This window comes from Scomber japonicus, chromosome 4, assembly GCF_027409825.1.
Source record: "Scomber japonicus isolate fScoJap1 chromosome 4, fScoJap1.pri, whole genome shotgun sequence".
Taxonomy (NCBI): domain Eukaryota; kingdom Metazoa; phylum Chordata; class Actinopteri; order Scombriformes; family Scombridae; genus Scomber; species Scomber japonicus.
In genome coordinates, this window is record NC_070581.1 from 580,308 (window position 1) to 596,122 (window position 15,815).

A 15,815-nucleotide genomic window follows, 5' to 3' on the forward strand; every position below is an offset into this window, starting at 1 on the left:
TCAGTCATTCCCTTCCTCCTCATCTCCTTTGCTGCCCTTGCTGAGGCGCTGGAAGCAGTGGACTGTGGAAGCAAGGAAGAAGCTGGCCACTATGGCTGCAATAGAGACAGAGATGCCGGAGAAGATGACAATGAGGTAGTCAGTGAGGCTGAGGATACCCCTGCACTCTCGGAAACTTTCTTCAGAGAGTAAACTCAGGGGAACACGGCGTCCATCCAGAGGCAGGGAGCACTCTATCCCTTCCATACCTGGTAAGAGAGAACACAACAAGTAAACTAGCTGACAAACAACTGAGATACTGGCCTTTTTAAAAGTCATTCCTGTGTCAGCATGGCTCAGAACTCATTTGTAAGTGGGCATTCAGACCTAATAAAGTATTGCATTAAAAGTGCAAGAAGCTGCACTGGTATGCGTGTGTTGTTACAGGTTGAGATAGCCTAAATCAATCCAGGAACTGTTGAAGTGACACGTCCATGAGTTAGAGGGTTTACCCAATGCAAAACACTATAGCATTATTATATTTAAATGAATAGAAAAATTTACTTTTTTGGAAAAATATATAGTTTTATCATTTATCACTATTTTAACAATATTGAGGTAAATAGACAAATCACTTCTTAGACAATGTATTCTAGCAGGAATATTCACTTGCATATTTGACTGGCCAACACAATGTGTTGCTAGATGACATTGTATTGTAAAGTCCAAAAGTCCTCTCCTTTTTTTCTCCTGTGAAAACAAAATATTTCATTTTCTAACCAATAAGATAAATTAAGGTAAACATTTACACAAACAATTAGTGCAAATAATCTAAGCCAGCCATTACAAGAGGCAAGGCAAGGCAAGACAGTTTTATTTATATAGCGCATTTCATACACAATGGCAACTCAATGTGCTTTACATAAAACAGAAAAACATGTAATTTGAGAAAGCGCAATGCTACAATCAAACTGGATCTGACACTGCTTTGCCATGAAATGATGAACGTTAGTTCCTGTAATACAATTTTGTTTATTTTGTAAAAGTATTTTTCTGTTTGATAAAAAAAAAAGAACTGTGTTAAATCGTCATATAGTCAAAAAAGTGCAACAAAAGTCATCATTCAAGACAGTGAAAAGAGAAAAAAAAGCTTTTTTCAGCACAGTTCACACTGCCAGTCATTACTGGCACCAGTGGTGGACGAAGTACACAGACCACGTACTTGAGTAGAAGTTGAGATACCTAGTGTAAAATATTACTCCAGTAAAAGTGAAAGTGCTCCCTTTAAATGTCGACTTGAGTAAAAGTATAAAAGTACTTGGATTCAAATGTACTTAAGTATCAAAAGTAAAAGTAATTTGGTGTAATGTAGTTCCAATGTCTTGGTATGTCCTTTATACACTCAATCAAGTCATTTAAGGTTAAAAAGCCCACTAACACCACCCTGAAAACAAAATGTTTTCCATTTGTGATATCTGGTATTGATATCTTTTGAAATTATCATAAGCACATCATACTAAATGGAAATCACCTGATTAGGAATTAATAGGGAGGGGGAAAACCACACTAGACACATATTTCTTTAACTTCCATGTGTTGGCAGGGCCGGCTACTGGACAGCGAAACTTTGTCAAATGAATGCTAATAGAGATATGGATGGAGGAGAAGGCAAGTTGGGACAAGTAGCCAGGTAGGGGGCCGGGCCAAAACTGCTCGACACACGATGTGTTCTGATTGGTACACTTGCGGTGCACGTTCATTTGGACCTGTCACAGCAGCTGGTCATGCATGCATGTTGTGGAAAGGAACATTGAAAGGAACGACAGGTTTTTGGAAAGTAGTTGAGTAAAAAGTAAGATTTTCCTCTTCCAAATGTAGTTGAGTCAAAGTATAAAGTCTCACAAAACAATGATACTCAAGTAAAGTACAGATCCGCTAAAAAGTTACTTAAGTACAGTAACGAATTACTTGTACTTCGTTACTGTCCACCACTGACTGGCACCTACTGTCATATTATGCCTGGTCAGACAACTCAGGGAGAAAAACTTTGTGTGACAAATCCAACCTGTCTGGAGTAACTTAGATGCACTGGTATCTAAGTCTTGTTAAGATTTTTTTTTAGATCTGCTTTTAGTGCTCTTACACAACAATGGCAGAGCCTATACAATTGAACTTAAACTGTAATTGCTCTTCTCCCACACAGTTGTTTGATACACCTACACACAAACAATCGCATGCTCTCTAGCTGGATCATGCCAAACTCTAAATTACAGAACCCTTAAAGTAACATGGGTAATTTCAAAACAGCTGTGCGAACACAGCAGTGAATATAGTTGCTATTGGTTCACAATAAGCATATTTGCAAGTTGGAACACTGTTGAGTAATTTCAGTAGTTACAACCTCAGGAAGACCTTAGGAACTCAGTACTCCTTTCACAGGCCCCATAGTGAACATACTGCTTTGTCTATTTCTGTCATGGACTACTGCCCTTCTAAATTCAATTCAATACAGCTTTATTTATCTCTGTAAGAGCAGTTGTATGCAGCAGCTCACTCCCCCAGATCAACAGATTCACACAGTAGACAGGAAGGAAAAGTTCTCATTGATCTCAAAGCAATAAACATACAAAAGCTATAGTTTTAATAAAAATGAAAGACATGTCATTATAGTTGTCAGTGATGTGAATGGAACTATGCTTTCAGATAAGAGATTGTGATCATGTGATTTTTTAATGTTCTTATTTTCACCTGGCCAGGTGGTGGTGCTATAACAACATATTTTAGGTTTTGGTCCATAACCTTTGAACCATAGGAATCACAAACAAAATGTACGACAATTTTTCCTGGATTTTGTGGGTCCAGTGAAATCTATTCATATAAGCCACGAGCATTTGCGCCACAATAGATTTTCTTCCTATTTTAATTATGAAATGTTTTTTTCATTGCACACAGGAAATAACATTCACACAGCATCTGATAATCCTGACAATTCAGATCTGTGCCAACTGACTTCTAGTTGCGATACCACGGCTGCCGCTGCGTCTGATGTGCGTGAAGTGTGAGATCCTGTACATCACTGCATGCAGCTTTGACTGCAGCCAATTTTCACTTCCCCATTGTGGCCATAGTGAATCCATTAATGCATGTTTAAGAATTTGTGTTGTTTAATTTTCTGCTTCACTGGTGCATAACCCCTAACAAAATCTCAATTACATTTGCACAAACCAGATGACATACAGTGTGCATGGAGCCCTAGGAGCCTTTGAATTTGTGGGGCCATGGAGCAATTAGGTGCTTTGTCTGGTTGGCCATGGTGGTATCTGTGTAGCTACTGTAGCCATGAAGCACAGTCATACTGTTTAGATGTTATACATTACTACCGGCATAGCCTACAGCAAGTCTACAGTGTATCTATGAAGACTGTCTGTGTGAGCTGCATTGCTACTCTATAACTTCTTGCACCAACAGGCCAGAATATATCCGCATATTAGGAACCACAGGAGATATTATTATTATTATATACATATTTTAACTCAAAGGCTAAACATCAAATATAGCCTGTTTTCCCCAAAACATTATATTATTTTGGATTTATATTTCTTATAGTTTCTACAAGCCGTGCTTTGTGAACATAGTAGTGTGTTTTCTGTACTAATGCATTGTAACACCTAGAAAACATTTTGTCCACTGTGTAGAGAGAGGCACATCCATTTTATCCTGCTTCCAATGTAGTACTGCTGTACCCAAGAGTCACTAGATATCACTGTCAAGTGTGTATGTGTTTGTTTGTGTGTGTGTGTGTGTGTGTGTTTGTGTGTGTGTGTGTGTGTGTGTGTGTGTGTGTGTGTGAGTCATTGTAAGACCAGAAGGGGTTTTCCACATGAAAAGGGACTCAGTGACCTCATCGCTTGGTGATATTCCAGTCACGTGGTGCTACAAGAAGCAGCCAGACTGATGCTCACACAGGCGTGAGACAGACAGACAGACACTCACAAAAACATACACATTCACAACCAAAATATAGTAAATCAAAAATACAAACACATGGGCATCAGTAAATGGAGTCAGCCACTGAAATATCTTCATTATACACATGCAGGAACACACACAGGCATATGAACACATATATATACATTCATATGCACCTGGTCCACATGACAAAAATGTGTGTGCACAAACATGTAAAAGCGCACGCATGAAGAAATACATGGTTCAAGCATTTGTGTAAATGTGTGTGCTCAGGGGGAAAAGATTGGTGTGCATAGCATACACATGTTGACAGCCACAGATAATACAAAGAACAAGGCACATACTGCATATCCATCAGTGAACACATACACCATTCTTAAAGCAGCCAGAACCACAGACATTAAAAGTAAATGTGACTCTACACAGGATTCCAAGTTCTTTTCAAGTTATTTTACATGAGTGCTTTAGCCATTTATTTAAACTGAATGTGTGTGTGTGTGTGTGTGTGTGTGTGTGTGTGTGTGTGTGTGTGTGTGTGTGTGTGTGTGTGTGTGTGTGTGTGTGTGTGTGTGTGTGTGTGTGTGTGTGTGTGTGTGTGTGTGTGTGTGTGTGCGTGCGTGTTTGTTTGTGGAGTAAAGGTGGATAGTGTGTCTTTATACTGTGAGAAAGGAGTCCAGATGTAGGTAGCTGTGTCAGTGTTGTGGTATCATGGCATCAAATGTGCTGTATTGCTGAATAAAGCATGCTGCTCTTTCACCTTTGGCTCGACCGATCCAAACAGTAGGGGACTGTGTTCACAGTATGTCATCATTGTTATTTAAAACTCAAGACCCATCGTGACACAGTTAAGAACCAACAGCGTGTCATTTCTCTGTTTGTCATAGTGTTGAAGCAAGTTGCTGTTATTAACTAGACACTAAAAAGTCAAATGACTAAATACGTTTTGAAGGATGAAATGACTTTAGTCAGCTTCAGTGCAAAATAACACAAAATTCAACAGTGCAATGTGTCATCATTCATAGATGCAAAAAATGACAGTAATTTGATTCCACAGCTGTCAGTGATGGAGGATAATGATGACGATTAGTGAGTGTCTGAAAGCTCAACTTAATACTCACTGTTGAGTAAACTACAGTGAGTAGTGTGGACAAGGGATGTGCAGAGAGGCCAACATTTGTATTTGTATCTGTCTTTGTTGAGGCAGCAAAATAACTTGAATTTCAGAATCAAATATCCTGTCTTTGTTTTTACTACACAACTCATTTTAGAATATTAAATGAAAGTAAATGTTCTTAAGTAAACTTTTCCCACACCAGGTCTCAAACCTCTTCTCCCTGACCACAGACGTCTGCATTGACCAGTCAGCCACAGCTCAACTGGTGCTGTTGATATGTTATTTGAAATTCCAGAAAACAAATCATTTTTTGTTCTTTTCTGAACACTGTATTCAGATTTAGCCCCACCCTTATTATAGACATAGCTATAATGTATGTCATACTATTAGCATGGAGCACCAGAATTATAGCAGACACACCTACATGCCAAGAGTGGATTGAGTTTATACAAATGCACATATAGGATTCATTGACTTTTATGTCACTCTGCTTTTAAACCTAACCCTAACCCTAACCCTTAACCCTAATCCTAACTGGATTTATTAATTTATTAGGACTTATTAAATGTCTATTACAGTGACATTATTTAGACAACTTCACTGACAGAGATGCTGCTATCTCTTTCACCAACGCCCTAGTTACATTCACACTGATACACATTCATAACTGGAGCTGCCCAGTACAACCCCATTCTGATCTAAGCACTGTGGAGTCATTCAGCTGCACTGGAACAGTTGGGGTTAAGGGCCTTGCTCAAGGGCACCTCAGTGGTGTTAATGGGAGAGGGGCAAGTGCTGCTTCCTCACTTTCACCCACCCAGATTTATCATGCCAGCCTGGTGAACTGAACCACGACTCTCCAGTCACAAGTTCTCTAACCTTTAGGCACCACTGCCACCAATAGTTCAATAGTTCAATTGTCTGTCTGTGCAGTTCTTTTTTGATCAGAACAGTTTGAGATAACCCTTACATACTGTTCAGGGTCAAATCTGATCTGCTTTGACAGCTGTAAAAAACCCTAAATGTCTTTTACCCTGAGATTTGATGACTTTTGTCATTTTGTCAGTGGCCCAAAATGAACAAAAATGAAAATATATTAAAATGTTATACTTTTGTATAGGTACTGCTAATGTTTGTCCATTGAGTCTGTTGTGGGTCAAATTATCTCTGTATCTATTGACATGTGTTTTAGTGAAATGAATAGTTCATAGTTTTAATAAGACTGATGGCTCTAATGGTTCTACAATAAACCCCACACTTCATTTTCACTTGACATAAAATACATTTCCATCATTATGTCTATGTTATATTTTCATGTCTTAGGTCAAATAGGACATGATATAGTGTGATAGTAGATGTTTAGTGGTGTAAAAGCTAAAAAATACACTCTCTCTGCTCTCTGAAACATGAATCAAGGTTTAATCACATTTATTGATCAGTCAGATCCACTATTGATGCTTTCTAAACACATCTAGAGTTAAGATGTGGTATAGACTCTTTTTATGAGGAGATTCTTAGACTGAGTCAACATTCACCAAACATACTGTGAGGATGTAGAATATGAACAGTACGTTAGGGATAATCATGCCACATAGTTTGCAGAGATCATAAAGAATAATCCAAATCCAAAAGAGAAATGGAATATTTCCCAGAGACACAAGTGTTCATCTGAAATGATTTATGATGAAAGTGATGATGCTGTTGAACATTTCAGATGTATTTGGTTATTTACTCACTCAGTTAACTATTGAAGAGTATGACTTGTGTTAACAACATGGACCATTTCATTTCTCAGTCCAGACAAATAAAAACAATGTCTCTGTATGTTTTCTATCTTTGCCTCAGCTGGGAATAGATTTGTTTTTAATAGAAGCCCAATCCTGTAGTTACTTTCATGTATGTTAAGTCTATCTCTAACTACAAAACACTACAACAGAGATTCTTTTAAAATGATTGGATTAAGTTGGCGTGGGACTAGGATTGTACTTTAATCAACTTATGTCTTACCCGTTGGGAGCTTGTGGCGATTCTGTGTTAGCCATTCAAAAAGTTTGGCAAAGTGACAGTTGCAGAGCCAGGGGTTGTCCTCCAGACGCAGCATCCGGAGGGAGGGCAGGGGCTCCAGGACCCCGACATCCAGCTCTGTAAGACCATTCCTCTCTAGCTCCAGCTCCCTCAAAGAGGTCAACCCCATGAAAGCATCCCTGCCTACCATGCTTAAGTAGGGATTGTTCCCCAGACGCAGTTTAATTAGACTCCTGGACTCCCCAAAGGTCCCTGAAGGGATTTCTGTCAAGTTGTTGCTGCCCAAGTCCAAGAAGACCAGCCTGGAAGAGGTGCTCAGTGTCCCTGGCTCCAACTGGGAAAGGGAGTTATTCCTGAGGTCCAGGTAGACTAGATCGCTGTAGAGGACTAGGAAGTCAGAGGGGATCCAGGGAATCCAGTTGTTGGAGAGCAGGAGACGGCGAACATCTAAAGGAATGGAGTCCGGAACTCTGCTTAGACCTTTGCCAGCGCAGTCCACAGTGTGATGGTCAGGACACAAACAGCTGGATGGACAGTTGTGACCTCGCGTAAGCAAGGTGGACGAGATCAAGGCAAGGAAAGGCTGCAGCCAATTAATGCATGGTAACATTGTCAAGGGGGCAGCAGCATTAATCAGGAGATGGGGATGAGGGGATCTTGACCGGGGGGGGGTTGAGGTGGGAGGTCAGGGAGACAGACCCGAAAGACAGGTTAAGATCACAGGAGGGGAAGGGAAAGGGAAGGTCAGATCATGAAGGTTCAGGGTCCCGGGGCTGGCATGATTTTGCGCTCTTGGCACCGCGAAGAGAGAACAACCTGAAGAGCCATCGAATAGCAAAGAGCGCTGTTATCTAGGAGATCGTGTAACAAGCAGTCTGGATCAAGTAGCAGCCTGCTGGCTTTGAGGGAAGAGAGGGGAGGAGCGAAAAAAAGAGAGAGCGTGCAAGAGAGCGGTGACGAAGGGAGGGGGATGATGTGAAAGAGGAGAGGATTAACAGCGAGGTGAACAGAAGCTAACGAAGCAGAGACGGGGGGGGGGCGGGGGGCGGGGGGGGGCAGGGTTTGCGGGGTAAGCCACGAGACTTGTGTTTGTGTGTGTAGAGTGACAGGACAACCCTCTGTGTCTCATTAGTTAGCTAGTGAGGTAAACAACCGCCTCTGTCATAAGTCAAGCAGAACCAGAGCGGGAATCCTCACTGACTGATATTGTGTCGGTGTTGTTTGATGTTTGATGGAAATGCTCCCTCTCCAGACAGACAGAGATGAAGACGAGGATGCCATCATCATCTGTGACTCACATGTGACGCAATGACATACGTGCAGCCAACAGCAGCCTCCCACGCAGTCCTCTGGAATCACCATCGTTTCCTTGCTGCCCACCTCCCCTCCCCTCCCTCCCTCCTTCCTCTATCTGTTTTTCGTTTTCTCACTTTAGATTCGCTGGCTGGATGAGGAAGGGAAAGAGCTAGTTTCTCCACCTGTCAACACGACACTTGTTCTGAAACATTAACTAGGAGGCGGATGTGTTCCATGCCATGGAAGTGTCACTTATGTTGTGACGCTGTCAGTCTGCAGCTCCTAGCAGGCTGATTCACGTGTATCATTACACTCACACACAAGGGGCTGACATGACATCATAAACAGCTGTGCTGACTGATGTAATCCGGCACGGTGACACTGCAACTAATACCACTGAATGAAGCTATGTTCATGTCTAAATGTCAGTTTTGGTTCAGATTGTGTCACATTCAACTTAATTGAAATATTATTTTTTTTGTGTTTATGTGGTTTAGTCAAATTTAAAAGAGTTAAAATGAGAAAATAAACATATGAATAACTTGCACACATTCTTTTTTTGTGGACCCAGCATCAAATTTATTAGAGGATTATGGTAAAAATGTCTAAGTGGTGTAACCATAAAAACTTATTTATACTACCAAATAATTCAACTTGCTTAAAAACAGTAAATTCTCAATAAAACACCATATCAACTAGTTTTGGCATGATCTTACATTATAACTTTTATATTAAATAAAGCTAATAGAATACAATTGTTCTAAATATACATAAATAAATAAATAAATAATAATAATAATGACACATACATTAATTAAATCTGTGGAATCATGTAGATCAGGAACCATTTAATTAAAAAAAGTTATTATTAGGTGGATAAAATATTTAATATGTGTCATTCTTTGGTGGTAACGCCATTTGACATTTTCAGGAGCATTCAGTCTTATTTTTGGTTAATGTCATTTCAAATGAATGTACATTTTAACAAACCTGATGCAATTTTTGAATTGCTCATTTTGCCACCCTCATTTTGACTGACCCATCTACATGTATTATGCTATGAATGTGGAAGTGACATCAATTTCCACAAACATTGCTTTACTGAAATTTTCTCTGGTATAGAGGATGATAACTGCCCAATATAGTTACGCCTATAAGACACAATGCCATATTACACAAATACTTGTAAGGTTTTAGGAACAGTTAAACAGCCACTTTCTTGTTTTAGGAAGTAGCTACATGCCTACAGCCTTCGTGGTCTACTTATCCATAACCTTCTTCATTTCCTCTCCTCTCGTGAGCAGCTGGTGAAAATGAACCAAAAATGATGAGCATTATGTGTAGTGCAGTGTGTAGAATTTAGTGGCATCTAGTGAAACAGACTTTGTGAGAATGGAACATAATATTCATACGAAAGGTTTAATTGGTGTATAATCATCTGAGAATAAGAATCATTGTGTTTTCATTACCTTAGATGAACCTTTATATCTACATAGAGAGCAAGTCTTCTTGCATGGAGCCTGCATGTTGCACCACCATGTTTCTACAGTAGCCCAGAATAGACAAACCAAACTCCAGCTCTAGAGAGGCATTTTCTGCAAATTTGGTGCTTGCTTGCAAGGTGAGGGGGAGGGGAGGGGTATTCAGCAATCTGCAACCTTATAGCTAGCTGCCAATACATCCTATCACTCACTGCTCACACCCAAAAGAAGTTGCATTGTATTTTAATTTGAGTTTAAACACTAGCCATACTAATTTGAAAATAAAACATGAGCTTTCCTTCCCAAGGCTACTTAAACACATCATTTGGTTTCCTTTAAAAAACCACAACCCAACCCAACTCAAACTTAAAATTAATGTTTTGTTTTTAAGATAATAAGGTGTTAAAACATCCTGTCCAATCTATGACACTGTCCACTGTCCAAACCCATCACCTGTTTGCACAGCTTATGTGCTGCCATTAAGAAATATGAAATTGTTTTAAAACAGTAACCTGACTAGACTTTGACATATACCAGTTTTTGATAATCCATCAACAAATCATCAAATTTCCCACTGACCTTTAATGTAGTTAAAATATTTCAAACTCAAAAATTAGGTATAATTTCATTTAAATTAGGCCTATTGACCACCTTTCCCAAATATATGTGTAAAACCTGTGGTACTAAGTTGGAGTGAAGTTGGCTATAAAGGTCTAACACAGAATTAGGTGATAATTCATAACTTGTGCATTATAAACAGTCAAACCAGACCGGGTCAAGGACAAAAGTTGCATGGTCCACACAAAGGCAACAGGATAATCATTTCTTTTTTTTTTTTTTTTTAGTATATTTTTTCGGGCTTTTTTTGCCTTTAATGTTCAGGACAGTGTAGAGAGACAGGAAACAGGAGGCAGAGAGGGGGAATGACACGCAGGATAAGACCGCTTGGCTCGGGATTCGAACCGGGGTCGCCTGCAACGAGGACTATAGCCTCAAGACATGGGGCGGGTGCGCTACCCGCTGAGCTATGCTCAACCCCAGGATAATCATTTCTTGAAGCATAACTTCCTTGTTCCTTGATTGTTTTCTCAATCAGCTGATTTATTATTCATATAAAAACAATGCTTTTCTCTATTGGTTTAATAGTAAGCAGTGTTGTGTTGGCTGCCACACATGCTTGTGGACATAAGCACAAGTAAACCTGAGATATCATGTTAACTTGTTGTTATTGTTGTTGTTTACTGATAAAGTAAAGCAAATAAGCATTTCAATGATTCTTTTATATCTGGTTATTCTAAGTAATTTGGTTTCAACGTGTATGTGAATTACTTTAGTGTAGAATCAATGGATTACAAATCTAAAATCCCTCAATCTTCTATTCGCCAGTGATGTCAGGTCAGTAAAAAATGAAAAATTATATAAATATCCCTCGAGTCTTCCTGAACCATAGAGTCTCTGCTCTGAGAAAAAAGATGACAGATAACAGAAATAAATGTAGAAGGGCTCACACTGTGATCTGTATCATGTATGGAAAGTGGGTCATACTAAGTGCCACATTAAGAGGAGGCAGGGGAGCACAGGATTGGTTGTACTGCACAAAGCTTACTAATTTAAGTCAGTCCAGTGGCAGTGGCAGTTATTTGAAAGAAATAAAAGTCACAGTCTGGCTGTATGTCAGAGCCATATTGTACATTAGTATTATCTGCTATATTGCAATTGCAGTATTTTAATATTTTAACATTCCAATTTATATTCTCATTAAGTTGTTTTACACTGAGGAATCTTTAGATCAAATTAAGGTTATTGTTTTATTATTATTATTTTGCATCTATTTATATCCTTAAGGTTGTATCTGTGCTACCATTAGACTGTCCTGACTCCAATGGAGTCACATAATGTGAGCCAGTAGGCTACTAACCAAGCCCGACCCTGCTTAGCTTCCGAGATCAGACGAGATCGGGTGTGTTCAGGGTGGTGTGGCCGTAAGCGACGAAACAGGCTGCAGAAAGCCCATTTAAACATGCTGTGACACCACTGACAGTTCCTCACACCATCTGAGTGGCGGATAATGGTGTCTCAGCCATCAAATACGTGCTATCCTTTAACATTACTTTCATAGGAATTGTTTTTTTCTGTGGAGAAAAACACACAGCCGGAAGGACTGCAACCTTGTTTCTCAGGCTATTTGTGTACACGCGCTTATAAGATGATTGCAGGCTTTTTACAGGCTGTAACAGTGAGAACTGGAACCCTAAAAACTACTCGGAAAGTGAGGCGTCTCAGTGCCACCTCTCTGGCGTGCATACAGACACAGCTGGAATGATTGCAGCTTTTGTTCCTCAAAGCCCTGTGTGCGGTGGTGGAGCAACAGCGCCCTCCTTTGGTGACAGCTGAGAGAAAAAAAGCTTACAGCACCTGGTATTCCCAGGCGGTCTCCCATCCAAGTACTAACCAGGCCCAACCCTGCCGGTCTCCCATGAGCAAAGTAACCAACAGTTGTCTGAGCATGTGTGGTGTGCTCTTTAAGTCATTCTTTTGAGTCAGTTAGGGCAACTGAATAGTGTGTAGATAGGTACAGGACTGCATGTGGAAACTTCTTGTTTTGTAGTTTGATAGGAACAATAAATCTTCATTTTTGCATTTTATTTCTGCCTTGTTTACAGCATGTGGAATATTGACAACACCATAACTACACAAGTCAACTTTGCATCCTGCAGAAGAACCAAAGGAAGGTTTTGCCAATCTGGGCGAGAACCATGTAGGCCTCATATGTTTGCCCATATGGGGTCTAAGTGGGCTCAGAATGGGCGTTAAATTGGGCCCATTTAGCCAGCCTGCATGGGCATCACATGGGCCCAGGTTATCAGAGGACATCTTCAGAGGGTTTTTGGTGGCACAAGGGGGGCGTACACAATATTTGGCAGGTGATTTTAATGTTATGGCTGGTGTTATTATCAGTGATTCTTTTATGAGACTCAGTGCGTTGTTTATTGTATGTAATGTTATCGTGGTGTAGCTGGTTTGTCTTTTACAAATGTTCATTATGTGATCGTTAGGTGTGTAGAGTGGTGTTTATTTGTGTGGTCACAGAATACTCATAAATTGACCATAATACAGATCCACATGAAAAAAACCTATACTAATCCTTTTATAAGAAAGCATAATGAGGTTATTTAAAATATTTACAGAAACTCCGACAATGCATAATGTATGCATTAGTGAGCCTTTTGCATGTCTGGACTACAATATATTATTAAGATGTGCTAAATGAAACTTCTTACACAATGTAACCAAATATTCAAACTAGATTTACTTTTTTTTACATAATCTCCTAAATTAGCCCTCTCTCTAATTTTCAAATCTTTGGAAACAGTAATACCTAAATATTTAACTTCATTTTTAATTGGTATATTCTCAATCTGAGTTGTGGGGTGATTATGAATTGCCATCAATTGGCATTTATTTAAGTTCAAGTAAAGGCTGGATGCCTGGGAGAATATAGAAACAATTTTTAGGGCATTTGGAATTTGAGCTGCATTTTTAAGAAACAAGGTTGTATCATCCGCTAGTTGGCTCTATGATTAATGAATCTCTCATGACATTTAGCAGCATAATGTCCTCACAATTTTTAACCATAATAGCTAACATTTCAGCCACCATAATAAAGAGGAGGGGAGACACTGGGCAACCTTGACGTATGCCCTTCAAGTGCCAAATGGTAATATCACCGAGCTATTAATGTTTTTATAAAACATACTAATAATGTCATTAAAGTTGGTTTCAAAGTCAAAGTGATGTGAAGTATCTAAAATAAATACACTAACCTTATATTGTTGTGGATGGAACGACCTTTTAGAAATGCTGATTGTGTTTCACTAATAATCTGAATGATTCCTTCTTTAAGCCTATTAGCTATAATGTGAGCAAATATTTTATAATCCACATTGAGTAAAGTGATAGGCCTCAAGGTTTTTAAATATTTCTTGTCCTTATCAGGTTTGGGAATAAGGTTTATTAGACCTTGCTTCATCGTAGGTGTTATAGATTTATTCCTGCAGCACTCACATATCGCAAAAAATAATAATTCTTTAATATCTTCCCAAAAATGTTTATAAAAGTTTGCAGATAGACCATCTTGCCCTGGTGCTTTCCCTAAAGCCATTTTTTTGATTGCCATATCCAGTTCATATAATTCAATATCCGAATCGCATAAATTCTTGAAATCAGTGCTGACTGTCGGTATATGATGTTTAATACTCTGAAAAAGAGCATCTGATTTTTATAATTCTTTATAAAATCTATAAACTTCTTCAGATATTTGTTTGGGGTCTATACATTCTACACCATTTATTTTTAGTGCATTAATTGCATTTCTTTCTTGTCTTCTTTTTTCTAAGCCACAGAAATATGCAGTGTGTTTCTCTCCCTCCTCTATCCATTTGGCCCTGGATCTTATATATGCTCCTCACGCTTTCCTCAAGTACAACTGGTCTAGTTTAGATTGTAGATTTATGAATTCATTTCTGTCCGATTCTGACATAGATGTCTTCCTACACCATTCATCTATCTTTTGTACCAATTGGTCTCCATCACTTTTGCCACAAGTGAGCGGCTAGCTGGATGTCTTCTTCTGTTCTTCTGTGAGCTTGTTAAACAACTGACTGACGCATTATCGCCACCATGTGGTCGGAAGCTGCATTGTAACTGAGCGTCTCATGGATAACAGCCTATCTCTGTTGTCTTCAGTTGATAACCTATGCAGTCCCGCGGCCGTGCAAAACTGAAAGTTCTCTGCGGCCCTCTAGGTGGCGCTTGTGGCCCGAGTTAAGAATCACTGCATTAGCACACACTGCGATGATGATGTTGAAATGATATATTGTGCAGCCCAACTGTACATGGAACACCCTCAGCTTTTGACTTACATATGTTCATGTCAAGTTTTAGAACTCTGACCATATTTGACATCTGACAACAGTATATAAATAATATTTAGATAGTATACAAATAAGAGAAAATCACTAAAAAAAAGAAGTATATATATATACTTAATTTAATAATTTGTCCTATTATTATCTTTTCATAATCCAAGCAGAACTCAATGAAGTCAGTTCATGTAAAAGAGTTCAATGCTGCGTCACCAGTGTGTGTTTTTTTTTATTGAAGACAATTGCTACAAAACTCAGTTTGTTGTTTTCTTTTCTTTCTTTACTTTTCTTTTTCTTTTTTTCCTCTTTTTTACAAAATAAACAAATAACAGTATTACAAATAATTCAAATCGATACATCATTCACAAGTATACCATCAAATATACATTTATACAGAAAAACAAAGTAGAAAAACAACAAAAAAATCCAAGTGAGATCACAGTGGTAAGGACTGAGGAGGGAGGCGTGTTTGGCAGTGGGTGACCCCTCCAGAATCTAACATTGATCCCTGTGTCCCATGTGCTTTGGACCTAAAAGGGTCCAGGAAATATCTTTTTACTACTCCTGTGTACACAGAGTAGAAATGTTTTCAGGGCCACCTCGGGTCACTAAAGGGAAAAGGTACTGCATAAAGCTGAAATGTTCTTTTCTGAGAGTTACATTTGACTTATATTTCCCTGGCGTTTTGATGGTTTCATATAGACTTTTAAATAACTTTCAGACTTTAAAGCAGTGTTCTCCAACCCTGCTCCTGGAGAACTACTGCTTTAAAGCAGCTGTTCTATATTACATACAGAGTTGCCAAAGCTGTAGCGATGCATGGTGATGCAACATTTTTGGAAATACTGTTATCCTTTTTCTTTTTTGAGACTGAGATGAAAAGATGCATATCAGTCTCATGTCTGAATGTGAAGTACAGAGCTGAAGGAGGAATATACATTTATAATGAAGTAGAAAATATTTTGTGTTGAGTAGTTATTCTGTTTAAATGAACAGTATTGATACATTTTGGATTTTACATGACAT

At 38.9% G+C, this 15,815-nt stretch overlaps 1 protein-coding gene across 1 annotated transcript; it reads right to left on the reverse strand.

The window, feature by feature from the left end:
- On the reverse strand, window positions 1-7,697 carry lrrc38a (leucine rich repeat containing 38a). The gene is made up of 2 exons (XM_053317057.1): window positions 7,070-7,697; window positions 1-248 (listed from the first exon to the last, which is right to left on the reverse strand). Exons 1-2 carry the CDS (start codon window positions 7,695-7,697, stop codon window positions 1-3), a joined length of 876 nt encoding a protein of 291 aa, XP_053173032.1.
- Between the last annotated feature and the right edge of the window lie 8,118 nt (window positions 7,698-15,815).

Coding starts and splice junctions, on each gene's coding strand:
- lrrc38a (XM_053317057.1), bottom strand. CDS start 7,697: ATGTTACCATGCATTAATTGGCTGCAGCCTTTCCTTGCCTTGATCTCG. Junction 249..7,069: donor TCGCCACAAGCTCCCAACGG/GTAAGACATAAG, acceptor CTCTCTTACCAG/GTATGGAAGGGATAGAGTGC.